The following is a 19549-nucleotide window of genomic DNA, read 5'->3' on the forward strand; positions in this document are numbered from 1 at the left end:
TAAAGCTTTTTAACTCTTTACGTGGGTTTATTCGTTCTTGTCAACTACAACAACTGCTCTTTGATTTTCAAAACATAATCAAAGGAAAACTATAAAACAACACGAAAAAGATGAAAGTGTAACATTGTTTGAAATAATAGGTAACAAGAGTTAATGGTTTCTACTAATTGTTATAGTTTGTTATTTGATTTGTTTGATCCAAAGGATAGTAATAATTAGATGAATTATGATTGTCTTGGTAGAGGAGTGGTTAATTTAGTGTTGTAGAACAATAATCGCTTACAAAAACAGTAAATACGTAAGATGTGGCCAGTGTAGTGGGCCGGGTCTGCTACGACTGTCTCCCGTGGTTAAAGGGCTTATTGTCTGAACGGCGCTGTTTGGAACATTACCCGACTAAAATCCTAAAATCACCAAAGACGTGGATAAAAAAATAATAACGAAATTTTAGACCCGTGATGGTTGACAGTTCACTAAATTGCTGTCTTCTTTATTGTTAAGAAGACATACCTACGTTCTTATACAGTACAAAATATGACCATCCTTCATGTAGTTTACAATTTCCCAAACACAAGTACAGTCGCCAAATACATACCACCTTTACAGGGCGTGTCCTGAGTGATTCACATGGAAATGTAGTCCCCTGCGAGCTATACATACAATGTTGTGCCATGTATCCTGACATTCATTATTTAAGATGGTCGCAAAAATGGTTTCACATGGGTTCGAATGCATAATAGATCTGGGAGGCTATTGTTGTAGCCATGTGGGAAGTGGGAAGACTTTAGCATGCTGGGCGAGCAAGTGTTTTGACAACAGAACATGAAGACACGGGACCAAACATCTTAACATTGCTACCGTCATAGGTGTTTGGCGCGGGTTCAACACTTGTTTTGAATAACTTTATCGTGTTCGGTCTGTGGAAACACCTTTGCTCGTAAAATGGCTCGATTTATATTTTGAATATTATTAGCCTCTTTTTGAATAAAAGTATTTGGCTCAAGAACATCGTGCTGTCCAGTTTATTCTGTGCAACGTACAGTCAAACATTGCATTTGAACTTTGCATAAATAATAAAACTCTATTTCCATATACTTGTTTATTCAAGTAAGTGTCCAGGTTGAAGCAAATATGAAATAAAACGAGTATTAAAAGAAAAATATATAACCTGCAGCAATAACAGTTTGAAATGCAATATCATAAATTTATATTCACACCAAGAAACCACTGTACAAAGTAACCAGCAGAGTGTTGACGAGACGGGTGGTCCAGCAACAGTTATCCACACCCGGTCATGTCAAACTTCACGAATTAGGGTTTGAGATATTTGTTGAATTGCCAATTGTTCGGATGAAGAATGGTCTGAGAAATATATCACCTCGCCACACCCAGCTCGGTGCCTTTGGCTGTTGGTTTTGGCGAAATGACCCATTGTTGATCTGGAAAGTCGCTAACTTGTCATCGTAATGTATTGGACTTGTGAACTTCAACGAGTTGTCCGCGACGAAACTTGAGACCCGACCAATTCAAACAACCACGTTGACCTTCACGACCTCGCCTCGATGGTCAAGCAAATCAATCTGGTTCGCTCCTTTGTTGAGGATCAGTAATCATAGCTTTTTCTATACATAGTTTGTGTTACAGGGTCATTAGCATACTAAGGCTCATCAATAACTTGTACTTTTTTATATCATACATACGAGAACAAAGTTTTAAGAAGCTGTAGTTACAGGTAGCCTAATACAAAAACTTGACTATGGGACAACTGTTTTTTTCCGACAGGAAGAGTGTTCGCAGTAAAAATGCATACTATGTACTGTGCTGCATGCATATTACACTTCACTGAAGGTATATTTGATCAAGTTGGATATACTTTCTGATTATCATACTATTCACATTATTTTTTATTTACCGTACTTTACTAATGTTTTTCCTACACTATTTTTTTTGTCTTTGGTAACGCTTTAAATTTTAAAACTCATAGCTTTGCAAATTTGGTCAAGACCCATTTACTGCCTGCAATTTTATACGATACATTTATTTCGAATGAGAAATTTTTTTGAAAAGGTGAGGATATAAAAGAAACTAAACCTAACCTTTCGTCATATAAGTCCTGACCAAAATTACATGCAAAGTTTTTATGATCCGGCTTGGTCTTTTTTATTTAACCAGTTTTCGCACTTCCCTCCATTAAGCGGTTTAATGGATTTATTAACTCCGTTATTATTACCCGTCCCCATTGTTTGCGCAAAATTTCAATTAGATCGTTTCGTCGGACAATGTGTCGCCCTGGGCGTCGTATTACAAGTCTACCACGGGATCATTATACCTTCTAGGGGCCTTTGTAGCCAACAATAGCTGTATTGACGTATCGGCTTGCCACTTTGATCGTGGCCAGTTTTTGTTGATTTTCGTTTAATAGAGGAACGCTGCACATAAAGTTGACGAGGATGGACACTAGACACATCAATGTGCCGTTAGACGGACCTTGACCAGTCGTAGCGCCTTAGCTGGCCAGGCCTGTACAGAATATTGTTGCCTGTGTCGTGGATAATCTTAATTTAACTGAAAGTGTTTTTGAGGTGAGAGATATTCTTTTTTTGTGTAGTAAGAGACCTATATTTCTCTACTTGAAGGAGAACTTACGTTGTCAGTAATCGAACCACTGATGTAAGTCGGGCATTGAACCACTGAGTATCGAGGGTCGCTGAAGTAACACAGGTTTTACCATCATTGATGATTATTAAGATTTCTAACCGATCTGTATAGTCCCTTGCTGAAACGACAAACGTTCCTTAATTAAATGTAAAGCAACATTTTACTGAACATAATCCACGCCTACAGGTCACAGGTGTATGTTAAGGATTGCCAAAAGCAACATATCTAAATGATTCAAACCCCTAACCATTATAACATGAACTTGTATTGCCAGTACCCTAGGACAAGTATGTTTATAATACGATTCATCAAACCTCGGACAAGTGCGGTAGGTTCGCCTCGCCCAAGGGAGTTTCTTACGACTGTTTTGCATCTAAATATGATTGGTCATGGTGATTTATCTGAATACCAGTTTAACCTTTGGAATGAAGCAATTTAAACTTGAAATATAGACAAGACCTCAACGAAAAAGGACGTTGAGCAAAATTTATGGTAATAGCTTTATTGAAACTGTTAATACACTAATTTAATTTGCAAAGTATCGTTTGCCATTTCGCCCCCGGGTTGTGTAACCACTTCAGGTTCTACTAGTACAAGAGAGTTACCAATATGAAACAGGTTGTGGGGTAATGTAACCGTATAACTCTATCAATTACACTTTAGTTTTACAGCACAACATTCATCCCCCCGCATTGTTTCACAATAGTTTAGTTGGTATATTTAGTATTGAGGACGGACCTTGCGAAAATATCTTGACACCAAATCCGGACGACGGCGATTTAGGACAGATTTTTATCCATGTTTGGCGCCACCTAGGTGTGGTAGTGTGCGATAATATCGGACTATAGCTTAAACATAGTCTCATCTTAGTCACCCCTTGAATACAGTATAGGGTACAAACATCTCTATTTGGTTCCTGTGTCAAAAATAAAAATAATCATAAATAATTTTTGACGGCAAGAAATATTTGATTGAATTTCCGAACTAGTGTCCATTTCTTGTGAAGAAGTGAGTATTGCAGCGATGCCTAGCCAAGCACATTTGTCAGGAGCAGTGCATTTTTATTATTTTCGGAGCAGTGTCGTAAGTCTCTTAGCAGGGTCCAAAGTCCTTATTATTTTTGGATCAGTAGGGCTACCTTGGGGCCTCATTCTCTCCAGAACAGTGCCATAGGCCCTTATTCTTATCAGAGCAGTGCCATAGATTCTTACTCTTTTTGGAGCAGTTACTATATTAGTAATGCTCTGCACCAGCAAATAACACTCTACTTCGATGTGAATAACAATTTGCCCTCGTGAAAAACAGTCCTTGCACCGTGAAATAGGCACTCTCCCGGTGCAAAATATCCTGTCGTCCCCACAATGAACTGTGTTCATTAGGCGAGTGGTAGGTGTATATTATACCGAGTCATTTATTTATCCGCCCCCTCGGTCGTGATCCGTGTGGGCGGGAGGCCGCGGGTTCGAGCCCGGCGTGTACTGTCGGCTCGTGGCCTGAAGATTCTATCTAAGATGCGTCTGACTCCGCGGAATTAGCATCTGCAATGTTGGCAATCATTTACCTCCAGTGTGACCAATCTTGTTCCGCACGATACCCGCCAATACAACGGATGATTTTTATCGCTCTTCTTCACTTTCACGTGCGCGCTTTGTTTTGTTAGTCCGCAAACATTGTATTTGTGGGTTTTGGATTAAGTTATATCCATAAACAAATTATTTTGCCTTTTAGAATATATGTTTTAATTCAATGTATGTTAGCTAACAATCGGTTCGACACCTTAACAAGGAGAACTTTGTAAGTTGCCCAAAGTCGTGTCATAAAGTCCAAAGTGCAAACGGTAAATATACAGTTCTCTTACAACTATGTTTGAATTAATTTGTTACGATAATTCATTTAATTTATGTCAATGAATTATTTTTTCGAATAAAATTTTGGTTTTCTTGGATCTGGACTAGAAAGGCGTTACGGGGGAGCTGTATTTGTATTTTTATTTATCAGGTCGTATAATAGCTCAGTGGTAATTTGTTTATTAAAAAATATAAAAAGGAAACAGTTTAAACATCATTAAAAACAATTTTAAAATTTTTATGATTAAAAAAACTAATACATTTAAATAATAATAAAAACTTAACAGCACTGTTCCTTTAGTGAGCTTATTTCCCCCAGGTAGTTTGCTAGGGTTCCCTAATAACAGTAACGCCCTTCTTAACAACCGTTTTCAGACGATAATAAAGTTTATATCATTATTACAAGACTAGACTCATTCAGTTTGATCGTAAAAATAAATAGTCTTGTTTCTAGCAGACGATTAGCAGCTATTTTCTTGGTATAACCGATTCCCGATGTGCTGACCCACTAAGCCAGTCTCCGTGAAATACAGTAATTATTACCACTGTCCAGGTATTAGTATCCAAGTGATGGCTGTAAACGCGTGGCATTTCAATTAAATGTTTAGTCCTAGTTTAATTGCTAGACAGCAGAGTATTAGACACTCATAAATCTACGTACAAAAAATACGAACCTCGGGAAATCTGGAAGAAGAAGAAATGCACTGTAAATTCTATAAATTGATTGATTAAACTCAAAATATGTTAACACTTTTATGATCGATTCTCGAGAAGTTCGTATTTAAAAAAATCCTAATTGGTTACAAGTAGTGAAATAGTTTTCTCTGATAATGCTAATGATTAATATTTCACTAACCGATCAATTATTAAATACAACCTTCGACTTACAACTTAAGACATTAGTACAGTAATACGATAGACAGAACTTTACAATAGTTCGAAAACAACGTGCTAGAACCATAGAACCATTCCATACCACCCCTATAGTGTAGTATAGTAGTTAGTAGTAGTAGTACTATAAAATTAAACTCATTCATTTCTTGTAATATTTTTTTCCATTAGATATAACAAATTTTAAGGGACAAGAGGTTAGAGCTGATTATCCAAAATACGCACTGACGCACTGAGCTCTCAAAATTCTGTTGTAACACTTTTGTGGGAGTCTGTAATTTAGATTTTCATTTTTTTGCGGCAATTTCTGAATATATAAAATCAACACAAACAGTGGAATATTGTAAACTACATGTATAATAATGCTAGCAACGAACATAATCATGGAAACTAACAAGTCTGACATGAACAATGGGTCAGTATATTTCAAGAAAGTGAAATTGAGACATTCAACCTCGAGTGAGAGAGAAAGAGACAGTGAGACAGTCACGGACAACTTCCTATCTAATCAACCTCCAGTTATCCGCACTCCCGTTCATCCGTCACCGCCTAAACAAGAGATTACTGTACCCTGTCTTCCTGGTCACCACACCTGTGGTTAGACTGTACGTGCCAGACACCCCTGGCCAGTGTGTCGCACTCGGAGTTCGGACGAGAAGTTGAAGAATCATAAGTTAACATCTATTGTAAATGTATTGATTGTAATTTTCTTTTAACAAACTCTTAAGTATACCCCTCTAAATTGTATGGCACTCATCTGATTAAAATTTTTTAAATTTATTTACATTGAACATACCACAAATTTACTGGCTATTTTACTAATTTTTGGTTGTTATTTTGAACTTCTGAGCTTACACATTACTCTACTTACGGAATCCACGTCCAAAACTTGTATACAGGTTACGTTAATATATTTAACAACTTTTACAGTTTTTGAAATGTACAAGGGAATACTCTTCATGTTACATAACCAGAAATACGGTCCGAAGTCGCTTATGGGATTGAATGAAAATGTTTCCTCGCATACGAACTCCCATATACTATATATTAATAGACAAACATGTTTTTTAAAACCTTTTTTCTTAGTTCGTGTGCAACGCAGGCAAAATCTATGCATACTGTTAGAAAGATATTTGCCTGCAGAATACCTTTATAAATTAAAATAGGCTCAAAATAAGTGCAAAATTAACATGGCCCTTATGGGTTGCTATGCTGGTGACGAAATATAAACAGAATCATTACAAATGAAAGAATTTCCAATCACATGTTTTCTTTACAGCGTTGGGTAAAAATATAGGAGTCTGTAAGTATTCGTGATCTGTAAATTACATAGTTTTGGTAGAATTTTCGACCACCAGACGACCTCTAGTGATAATAAACAGATTGTGGTTCCTCCAGTAAAATGCAATTAAAACAACAACGACGTCGCTTCAGACTTTTCCACTGCTTGTTTCGACAATATTCAACAATATGACCAGAAAATAAGTCACCACTAGCGAACATATTTACCGCATCAGACTGCAATGTTTAGATGTTTAGATGGTTTGCACCGTAGACGGTTCCCGTTGCAGGTCAAGGAGTTACTTTTGCCGTTTCATCCCCCAGACCTTGACACATCCGTAAACATCGTTAGAGGATCACGGTCACAGCTGTACAGTTACCTTTATAGGGACATAATCTTTACTGTGCAGTAATGCCTTTGTTGCTGGTCGTTTCCATCAATTATACAGTGTTTTAGAATATCTCATCCAGGTTAGTTAATATGTGATGCATCAGTACTACTAATTGTTAATAAAAACCTATCTTTGCACCATACAAGTAGTACTTATTATTCTGAAACTGATGAAACACTGGCCATTAATTAATTATTAACATAAGTATTTTGCATATATTTATAAATATATTTCAGCTACTTTTAACAGTTTAACCTTAAAGTTGTCTACATTGTTTACTTATAATTATCAATATGTTTCTGTTGTAGATAAATAATGGCTTTCTTAAAAGTGGCTTGGAAATTATATAAGACGAGATTTAACGTAATAACCCTTAATTTACGATGTATTTTGAGCTATTGGGAACCTGAAATTGCTGACAGGAGGTTACAACTTGGTTGATTTTCGGTTTATTTTTACCATACTATCTAGAGATTTTGCACAAATAATCTGTGAAAATATATGCCATTTCAAAGCTAGTTAGAGTCTACTACTAAGACCTAAACATTATATTTTTACAGACTAGTTCGTGTGAACATAATTTTTAACAACAATTTTAATGTTGTTCAAAGGTTTATTGCGGACATTTTCCATCATGAAAAAATTAATACACAACGTTTCGGGATCTGGAATCTGATCCCGTCCTCAGGTGAAAAAAAAATTAACTAACACAATACAACTAACAGTACACAAACGCACGACCTAAGTTGGAATACACTACAGAGGGCAGCAGTCAAAAAGCTAAGTTTTTTGCACCTGAGGACGGGATCAGATTCCAGATCCCGAAACGTTGTGTATTAATTTTTACATTCGTAATGGAAAATGTCCGCAATAAACCTTTGAACAACATTAACTCACCATCACCAACAATGAACTTCAAAAAAATAATTTTAATGTGCACTGATTTAAAATATAGCCAATAAAATGAAGAAGTAATAGATGGGTCAAAGCGTAAAAGATATTTACAAAAAAAATGACTCAAATTTCTTTGGAGATTTAAGAGCTATAACATGTACATAAGCAACTGTATCAACAGACAAAATATTTTCTTGATTGTTTCTCCTTGATAAAGTTTCACAACAATCTCCAGGCCTTGACCTCGCCTCTGGGCTGTTGCTGATGCAGTGCTGAGTGTCAGAGTGCTGACGAGGTCCTCACATTGGCATTGCTGATGTAGACATTCAGCTCTGCCTTCGCATTTGCTGAATTGTACGTTTGAGCTATTGTTTCATCTGAAACCGTCCTAAAGATGAATGTACTGAACAACATATACTTACGCTTATTTTTTCTACATTATAAGGCTACTTTTTTAGCTACCCTGATTTAATTTAGATTAAAATTATACTAAGCAGCTGTCATAAAATAAATTTGATTTGGCGTGACGAAACACTAATAACCTACGACCGTATGACCGGTTCAGCCGGCTACCGTAGCGAATTACGGTCTAAGACCTTTTTGCGAGAACCACATAAAAGCCCAACCATAACGATAAATATTTTCATTACCAAGAAAAATGCGTCTAATTTACGATATTTTCAGTCTCCATCGCCATTACCAGTGTCGTAACCGGCGTCACTCCTTCAAGTCAAACTTATTTTACGTTTTTGCTCTCTAAAACGAGCGTCTACTGGAGTGCCCGATAAATTATAAAGAAGTGATAAAAGTTTGACGAAGGAGCCAGAGGTGAAAGGAGGCTTTGGGTGGGCGAAATATCGCTTGTAACCCACTCGCTCCGCTTCGATAATGAGGAGAAGTACGAGCGAGTCGTGTTTATGACACTTCTGATTGGACTGGACTGACTGTATTTGGATTTGGAAGCATTTATCGTGAACTGAAAACGGGTTGTGTGGAGATATTTTGTGAAATATGTGTAATGCTGGGATTTGTGTGGTTGAATAATGGTGCAGTAAACAGTGCATATACTCCAATATATGAGAGGTGACCCAGATTTTAAACGCTCACACGAGTTTATACTTTGATGCTTGTAGAAAATGCGTGTAGCATGGTTGAGCAAACAGTTCTTGTAATTATTACTGACACCATAATAAACCATTATCCTAAAGAACTGAAATGGAACACTAGAAACAAATTGCCATGGTGCAAGATAAACTACGATATCATACTACGAAAAGAATAGTAAAAAGTCCTACAGAACGAAGATTTTGCGAAACACTGTGGTCGAAGTGTCTACATATCAAACACGAAACCCCAGAAATAGAAATCCGTAGGTTTGGGGGTATCCAGTCTTCCTACAGGAAATATCAGGAGTGAAGTATCCCTTTACCATACAGGACCTACCCAAAAACATTATCTAACTTTGAGACTACGGACAAGTATGAATGCTCTCCTATTTTTCAAGGAAACTTTGACGATGTGAGCTTTTACATATCCTACAAGAAACATAAGGAAGGGTCCTATACATTTTACAGAAAATACCAGAAAGTTGTTTTGGAATTAGGGCTGAGAGTATCTGCACTCTCACAGGTCTACAGAAAAGCACCATCAAGAGCTCTGAAATCCCTAGGATTGATAGTGACCTCACCTCGTACAGGAAACAGTGGGAAAGAAATATCTATCCTACCGGAAAGAGCAGAACAAGACCAGGAATCACTGGGTTTATATCTCTACCAGGAAACACTAGGAAGAGTCGTGGTCATCGGAGAGGACGACTACGAGGGGAAAGTGCCTACCGAGACCAGTGGAATGCGTCGGTAAATTTATCAGCGTGATGACCCAGAAAGCTGCACAGGGGAAAGCAGGTGTGGCTTGAACCCGACAAGTGGCCAATTATATGGCGATTAAACCCTGGACCTCCTTACAAGCAGACGGGTTTATTTACGGATGTTCAAACTCTTGATTTATGAACTGCTTGGACATTTCTGATTGAAATTAAAAGTTTTGAAGACCGCAGACGTCTAGTATTGGATTGAGGAACATTAGTCTAACATGTTAGTTTATAATATCAATACTCTACTTTAAAGTAGTGGCAAAGTTTCTCGAGTTTCAATCAGAGTGTGTTGGAGTAGGTATATTAGAGTTCCATTATCACACATGCTGAGACGCTACAACGTGCAATCCCTGTGTTAAGTTAATGATCTTATTTCACACTAACAGAAATGTTTACGATTTGATTGTGGTTTTAGCACATATTTGCCAATCTGTCCAGTTGAGTAACTTACTTAAGCCTCTGTCAGGTTTCAGGATTACAGTTTATATTAATGACTTTTCATCGAGTGCATTACGCTGTTGGGGCACATTGACTTATTCACACTATGCCGAAGGTCACTGTATACTTATTCTTTCAATTAAATTGGTCTAAATTAAACCACTAGAGACCTGTATAATAATAACTAGTTGATCAAGAATGATGTGAACTAATCCCGAAGACTTAATCTAAGTAAAAGTAACGTAGAGTGCATCTTTAATGCTGTTCCTGAGCTAGACGCCTCTTTACAGTAAACATTACCAGTTTAGTAGCGGAATCCCCCATAATCCTCTGTGCAGTGTCGCCACTGGTAGACGATCATTTCCCGTAACGAACGACACCTTCGAGATCTGGCGGGAAGCCAGGCTCCACGCAAATTATTGGCGGGTTTTATACTTTATGTTCAACACGGGATAAATCGGCGACCAGACTACGTGATCCTCCTTGTTTATGCGCTCGAAGGCCTCAGGGTTCAATTCTGCAGTGAACACGCCGCTAAGTGTAACCAGTCGTGCAGCGTTGTCAGATTCAAGTCTGAGGTAATGTTACGTTATGAGCTAGGATTGAAGGGAACGTATCGAACTGATCGCATTAACTTGTTTATGAACAGTTTCCATAAATTTCAAAATTTACAGTTGATTTGTTGGAATAATTGCAGTAGGCCTATCCCATGAGAAGTAGCTTCATCGCCCTATCAAACGTTTAAAAATTTTCCATGTGCCCAATACTTTCATATACATATTCAATTTTACAGACATTGTTATATAGGCTGCCACATTCTGTAATAATTATTCCATAGCAGTTAAAGAATATGACATTATTATACTTTGAATAATCCATGCACCTTCCTATACTAAAGAACCACAGAAATCGTTACACTTTTAAAAACTGTATTGGATGTGTCGTTAAAAACATAACAGCATAGTTTTACTCATAACAACACGGGTATCGGACCGATGAGGTTCAAGGATTAAGAGAGAAGAGGTAAAATTGTAATGATTCAAACTTCAACTAATCAGCTGTTCAGGACAATCTAATTATTGAGTGGTGCAAGTGTTTGGTACAATGTTTCGTTGCATCACCGTCAGTGGCAATGAGAGGTTATGAATGAAAACATAACCTCTACTAGAAGTTATGAGTAGTGGTTTTTAGTGATTAAAACACTGTTTTAGATAAAGTAGTGTACGCAACTCGCGTGAATAGTGTTAACGACACTCGTTGTTTCACTCCCAAAGCCATAAGCAATTAAAACCACTCTAATCTCTAAGATTCGCTCATTCATCCGGAGACTTGAACGAACAGGTTTACTGGTGGCGTTGTGTCGTGGTTTCTTCCACGACGCAAAGTACAGTAACAAAACAGTCCAGTTGTCGTTGTATTAAAAGAACCTTTTAATATTTGAAACAAGATTTTCAAGAGAGGATTCGCTCATTCGTTTGGGAACTTGAACGAACGGTTTTACTGACGGCGTATCTTCCACGACGCAAAACAGTGACAGTACAGTAACACAGTTTAGTTGTAGTTGAAACACTCTTTTCAAGGGACGATTCACTCATTCATTCCGGAGACTTGAACGAGTGGTTTCACTGACGGCGTCTCTTCCATGACCCAATGCAACAGACAGTCAGCCTTCGCAGATCTGCTGGCTAATGAACGAGTCTGCAATTTGCATCAGGAACGAATAACAGTAAAGAAGGAGGAACAGGGATGATAATGGAGGGTGCCTCAGGCAGAGGACGAGCCGAGGAATGCATTACAATAATTAGCATATGAAGTCTGAGTACAAGCTTGGCCTCGGTCAGTGTTCGATGTCTGCCCAGCCCTGAATGACAAGCTGTGTTTATGGGACCACTGAGACCACTTGGGCCACTGGGACCATCACTGCTTTACTGCGGGACCAAGGCCACCTTCAGCCGTCATTAGGGGTTTGGGCGATTCCACGCTTCCACACCCTAAACGTTCCAGCCTTTATTGCTTCCTCGAGCTCTTATAATCAGTTCATTTTTATTCGGTTATGTTAAAAGTACTGTATGTAGATTGTTAGGTTTGGTATTTCGTAAATTTGTGACTTTTTCCTACGGGTAGCTGCAGTGATATCGAATTGGTTTTAGAACGATTTATTGTGGAAGTAAGAAGCTCTAAAGTGGATGGGAGAAGATATTGTTAGGCAGACTCAACTTTTTATGTGGATTACTATATTTATTTATAATAACAAATGTTATGCATTTTCAAACATTTTATTATAGGCTATGTAAGGTTTCCATACGAATAGTTTAAGCCTCTATAAACTCTATGTTCCATTTTGAATTCTAATTCTGTTTATCTTTTCAGAACTGATGGAGAAAACGTTCCTTTGAGCCGGATAAAAATGGTAAGGTTTTTCTTATAAAAAAACTTGTTACAAAGGTCCCGCTAGTTAAGATCAGTAATTTTATCATGTAAGCCCAATGTTTTTATTTCGCCAGTCTCCAATGGTCAAGGGAGCTCACATCACATTTTAAACTTAAATCCATTTATGTATGGTAATTTAAGATTCTCGGCGATAAAACGCTTGATGATAAAACCCATTCCCACTGAAAGCCAAGCAAAAATTTAAACTATACTTATATATTAATCCACGTACGACCCAAACCACCAAATGTCCACATAGGCCTCCATTAAAGTGCCATCCGATTTACCAATGTACAAGCGTCAGCACTTCCTAAGGAATTTCCAACTTGTAAAATGCCATATACCAATAAAGCTGGTGAAGGCACTTAAGAAACGCGACCCACTTATCAGGCAGCATAGCGCATTACACGTACTGTGGCTTAATGTAATAATGTCGGGTAATTACATTAAGCCAAAGATGGCCTGAGGCGAGCAATTACAATAATCAGACCAAGAGGCCGCATGTAACATTTAATACTGTGTTATTAGAGGGGGAGGTCGTGTCAACGGTAAGATCTCGTGCGGTAAACTGTGACCGACTCTGAGTGTGGCGGTCTGCTCTTATATTGAGGTTATCCGTTGATCTTGGGTTTCAAGACATATGCTAAGTATTTTTGAATAGTATTATTTTGTCATTGAAGAAGATAAATTGTCGGTAAAATGTATGCATGACCTCGTGTTCCATCGTGGCAGCTTTTTCAGATTCAAAAGTAACCCATTTAGATGTGGGTTGTAATATTATGGATACCTAATTAACATAACATTCTTGAACTTTTTAGCTTGTAAAAACAAACTTTTTTTAAACAATGTTATGGTATTAGTATGGTTCAAATTGTTGATTTATTGGGCTATTCATAAAGAATTTGTCCACCAAAGTGTGTATCCATTTTACTCCCTTTTACACTGAGTCTTCTTGAACATACGTTAAAACGTTAGGATCACTTTGTCAACGTTATTAGATGAGAATAGGATTTCAAGCAAACGATGAATGCAGGACAAGAGTAAATAGGTGTAAATTATCCGTGTTCCTTGGTTACCAACCGAAATCAGGCATTTTCTGGTTTAATTTTCTAAGGATCTAGAATTGCTTGTTCCAGATTCGATTTATCAAAATGCTACTGACTTTTTTCAGCATTGAACTGGCGACCTTCTGATTAGGAATCGAGTACAATAGCAAAATAGTATATTTCGTACCTAGGGCCGAAAATGAGGTTTTGCCGGCTCGAGACACTTTTTAAGTTCGAGACGAAGTCGAGAACTTAAATCGATCGAGAGCTGCAAAACCATTTCGGTCCGTGGTACGAACGCTATTTTTCACCACACTATACCCTATTACCACTATTCACCACTATAATAATGCACACTGATAGTCAACACAACTACAACTTTAAGGTTATGTGAAGAAATAATTTGAGGAATCAGCAAAAATAAAAATAAATAGTTGCCAGGCAACGGTAACAATAACACAATTCTATTGCAATGCTATGGATTATGATTGAGTATTTAAAATGCATTCATGTTGTAAGTAAATAAGCGGACAGCTGATTTTGCGGCCCCGGGCTGTAAAAACCTGCTCGGTCCCCAAATTACGATGACAGCTGGCATGGCCAGCAAAACGTAACTTTCAGCCACCAATTAACGTATGTAATACAGCCAAAAACATCATAGTGTGGTGAAAAATAATTTACCAGCTTATCCTACGGTTGTGATTCGTCCTATGTATGTAGTGCAACAATGCAGCTTGTATTAGATATTTGAAACACTCTTTTCAAGAGACGATTCGCTCATTCTCGGGAACTTGAACGAACGTTTTACTGACGGCGTCTCTTCCATGACCCATGACATCGCCATCTGAAACGTTGGAAATATACTTTAAAATATACGAACAATGTACGCAAGGGAGAAAATACCTACTTAACCTTAGTGACGAAATACTGACTGTAACCCTTGGATGAACGGAGTCATTGTTTCACACAGCACAGTTTATTTGCCTGATCCTGGCGCAGGACTCGTGCTGTTGTGAAGATCAGGACACTCTGGACCGGTTCTCTCCACTTCATTGATTCTGCTAACGCCGTCACCAGCGCTGCCAACTTGCCAACTACATAAGGAAAATGTTTTAAAATCAGCTTATTTAAATCAATTAAGCCAGGCTTACCAGTCTTCTCATAACAAAATCGTTACACCCAGACTTTAGTTGTTGAGCTCTTTTTAAAATGTTACTATTTAATTTCAGTCTCGGATTCTGATGGTGATCGGGGGTGACTAGTCAAAATTGTATGATTAGATCAAAATAGTTGTTATTATTGTAATTGTATATAATGTTTAGTGTAGTGTTGGAAGACTTCTTTTATTTCACTAGTTTTATTCGTTATTAGTTTACAGAGAAATTTAAGATCTATTGATTTCTTGCCACTTTCTTCTCGTGAAGAGTCTAACGTTTACGGGCTTACAATGTTAAAAATTTATATCTGGAATTTTATTGTTCTCATTTCTCGTCTTAAATAACATAGTATTAAATTTTGAATATCTTGATGCAACGTACAAAAAAAAATGCAATATGTTGGTGAGTTTAGGGGCATTGACTATAAACACAATTTTTGGATGAAGGAAATTGTTTATAATAATGGAAACTTGGTACATTCGAGTTGAGGTAGTGCACCATGAATTTATACACAAAAATTTGATTCAAATCAACTTTCGAACAATTAATTATAAACCTGTTTTGTGTACTCTCTCTCTGTTATTCATCATATAAATCTTTCAGAAACCCACTTAGTCCGTAACTTAAATATTTGCTCGATATTTAAAAAATATATATTTATGTTTCCAAACACTTTTATGTATTAATTATCAGCTATTTTAACGACGTCTCCGGACAACGGCAACAGATAAGTCGTAAAGAACGAATAGTTTTTATTTTCACGAGCACAAGAGACTGGCGGGTTTTATTGGGCCAAATTGGCAAAGTTAAAAGCCTCGGTGTAGCTTGTAAAACGTAATTATCTTACAAACGTGTCCGGACGATTCGGCGCCTTCAAAGCTCTTGTCAATAAACTGTTAATGCATCTCTGGAGCTGCGAATGCGGTCGCGTTTTAGAGTTAATTGCCTCTGAAACCTCCGACAAAGAACCTGAATACAATGGGCAAAAACGTTCTTTACCACGGTAATATAGTGGATGTGGAATATGATTTTGAAGACCTATGTAGTGGTATGCCTCTGGCTATTGGTGGATACAACAACATACAAAGGTCGGTGGTTATGCCATGTTTACTACAGATGGATCAAATATTTTTTGAGATACATTGTTGATGTATCTACCAAGGTTTAGTCTATTTTATTGGAAAATATATAATTTCACTAAGTAAACGTGTAAAAAAGAGTGCTTACGCACATTTAGACAAAAAGATAAACCATACATGTTGTAGTCTAATCCAAAAGTACTATATTAGTTATTGGTTTAAGTTAGTTTTAAATAATCGCTGCATGATTGACTGGTTATGAGTCAATGCACTGGAATTCAGCCTACTTCTCGGACTAAACTACAGACATCAACTTACACAACTTAATTTGAAACCCAACTCATAATCAAATCAAATCAAATCAAATCAAAATCCTTTATTTCGTATAAAATAGACAAGATTTACAAAAAGTAATATATGCAATAGACAGGGGTGCCCACAAGGGGGGGGCTGTGACGCAGACTGCGTCATTGAAATTCTTGGGGGGGGCTCAAAAAATTCGAATGGGGGGGGGGTGGCTAAAGCTAATTGCAACAGTGTTCAACGTGACGACAATCCAAAATATATTACGAAGTCGCCAGATAGAAAGTAGATTAATTAATGACAATAGTTATATTATTGAATTAAACTAGTTAAAATAGGATTTTAAGATGGCTTAGGATTCGTGTAGAAAGTTATTATTTAAGATTAGCAAGACGTGAGATCTAAGAGGGAGCGCACGGGATGGCTCAACTGCTGTGATAAAGATAACGCGTGGTACAGACACGTCCAGCTACACCGCGACTTAGCACAGAACGCTTTGTTGGCATAAAGCTCGTTAAAATACAATCAAGTAGCATAGGCTACAATACTTTACACTATTGTGTAGATACTCGATTACCTGAGTTAATAGGGTGAGGGGGGGAGGTAATGAAAAATACTGTTAATCCAATATAGTATAAAAACAGATGACAAACTCATTAAAACGCTGTAAACAGCCATTAACGTCACGATTTGCATTTTTATAAACGAAATTCAATATTGCACAATCATTATTATCGTGCAATAACATTAGTATTGTAAATTTCAAATCATTTATATTGGTTCAGTTTTACAAACGGCAACGTTTAAAATTGTAGCTAACTCAAACTCAACTAAAACATTGCATTGCTATAAATAACGTAAATATATTAAAGGAACCTTTAGAAAGTGTTATAAGGTACTGCTCATGATAGACGGATAGGCTACCGATAGGTGCTGTATCACAGCATAGGAATTGATACATAAGTAATAAAAAAGTGTAAAATTATATTTAGAGATAATTAAAACACTCTTAACAAAGAATGTAACGAGAAAAATCCTTTTATTCTTTTTCTTTGTTCTTATGTTCTTTAATAGAAAATATTTTCAATTCATACACTCATACACTAATTCAATAAGTCGCCATATTTAGGCCTACTCATTGGCCAATCACAGCCTTACTAAAGTTACCATGGTTTCTAATCACTCAATCACAGTTTACTAAGCATTATATCGTCATCATTATTCATTCCCCAGCTGTTGTATCTGAAATCTGTTGTAACATAGCGCACAGCAGACAGAAGTGCAAAACGGAGCAGACGATTGACGATTGTTGGCGCAAGCGTTGTTTCCATTTCATTTCCATCAAAGGAGCTGTGATTTTTCTAAAGGGAGGGAGAGGGGATCGTTATATCGAGAAAGACGCTGACAATTCGTTAAGCAGAGGTTACGAACGCGATATGGATATTCTGGCAATAAAAAATTCCTTAAATTGAGGTGACTCTAGTACCCGTGATAAATCAACCCCGTTATGTAAGCCAAAGCCACACGGTTATTAATCTCACTTTGTTTTGGGTTTGCTTACAAACGTGATTGGAAATGGTTAGGGCCTACACAATATTCGTAAACAACATTTATGTAAACATATCAGTGACAGCTAGGAAAAGGAATCTTTATCAGAACAGCTGTTCGTAATTTCATACATGACGTGTTCTCTTAACAGATTATTAGTATTTCATAAATTAATGACGTATATAGTAAACATGGAGAAAATAAACTAGAAAAATCACACAAAATTGGGTTTTTGATCGTCCTTTATTTTATTTTCAAAATAGTGAGGCCATATTTTAATGGCTATGAGGACTCTCTCACCAATCCTGTGGATACAATTAAGCCATTAGAATCATAATCGGTACTCTAGTTTTCTTTAGAGTATGCTGCATAAAATGCCTTCTGGGCCGTGACACACGGACATAAATTGAGATAAGACATGTTTCAACTTCTTCAATGTATAAAACATAAATAACCCAAAATATGTATAATTCTGAGCAATGTACAGACAAAACTATAACTTAATTTATATAGATTAACTGGGTTTGAATTTTATATATATATAAAAAAAAATATAAAACTTCTTTTTATAGTTTTACAAATAGTGCTGGGCGGGGAAATAATGTTTCTCATTTGTTGTGTACATCATTTATGGTTGGGGGGGCTGTTGCTCAATTGGGGGGGGGGGGGGGGTGCGTCATGAGTCTAGGGGGGGATGGGCACCCCTGCAATAGAAATAGGTTTTAAAATGTATAACTAAAAATAAACGAAATTAATCCCACATGGGATAACCCGTGCGTGGGAGTGAGTCGTATGATGTTTGATTAGAAAGAATTGAGAAGGTTTGATAACAAAAAAAACAAGTACTTCTAATAATTATTGTGCGGGCTTGACTCCAAAGCGCCAGCGGAGTCATGACATAGTAGATTAGGCCCACTATGTACTTTTAATCTACCATGTAGATAACAACTATCAGTGTCAAATGACCTACCCCACCCCTAACCAACCCGATCGCCCCCCCCCCCACCCTCCCCCCCACATACACACACACAAACACACACCTGATACACTCAGCTGTCCTCGTCCCAACACCAACAAGCGGCTGGTAGCCCTAGGGTTCTAGGGCCGTCAATGCTCTGTCCCTGTGGCACAGGATCGAGAACTGCACACACATACACACACACGCACCCACGCACACTCGCACACACACAGCAATGTCACGCACACCTGTATCAGCTGTCAACCTATTGTCTGTATATAGAAACTAATAAACTATTAGCTCCATCCCTACCAATGAGATTAAGCCAGTGAACAATGTGTTTTTTGTACGTTGAAATTGAGTGTCTGTCGTATTCTCGTAAGTCTAGTGGAAGGTTAGAATAAATGATGTGTGCAACGTAATAACAGTTAGTGGTAGAAAATGTCTTTGTAAGTCTGGGTAAGCGTATACCTTGGCCTAGTGCACGTCGAGTATTATGGTCATGTTGTGGACGGTCAAAGAGTGTCTCATGGTGTTTGTAAATATACAGTGAAACTGTTCTAATGAAAAGTTGTCTTACATCAAGCACATTCATTTCAGTGAACAGAGTTTCAGAAGGGTATTGCCTACACCTGCCGAGTGCCGCTTTTATGATTGCCTTTTGTGTTACAACGAGAGGTTGTAGAATATTGCTGTAAGCACAACCCCAGGCAATTATCCCCCCCTCAAGCAGCGACTGTACATAAGCAAAATA

The 19549-nt window shown here is 37.4% G+C and overlaps 1 protein-coding gene across 1 annotated transcript in view; it reads left to right on the forward strand.

Moving 5' to 3' along the window:
* The window catches only part of LOC128989693 (cadherin-99C-like), a 131672-nt gene that overhangs the window by 45517 nt on the left and 66606 nt on the right, over window positions 1-19549 (forward strand). Inside the window, exon 3 of the mRNA XM_054411691.1 lies at window positions 12645-12684. Coding sequence (XP_054267666.1) covers window positions 12682-12684 — 3 coding nt within the window. The 5' untranslated portion in view covers window positions 12645-12681. The remainder of the gene's footprint in view (window positions 1-12644; window positions 12685-19549) is intronic.

Source organism: Macrosteles quadrilineatus, unplaced genomic scaffold (assembly GCF_028750875.1).
Source record: "Macrosteles quadrilineatus isolate MER2022 unplaced genomic scaffold, UCM_ALF_1.0 Scaffold_3__2_contigs__length_128488019, whole genome shotgun sequence".
NCBI classification, from domain to species: Eukaryota; Metazoa; Arthropoda; class Insecta; order Hemiptera; family Cicadellidae; genus Macrosteles; species Macrosteles quadrilineatus.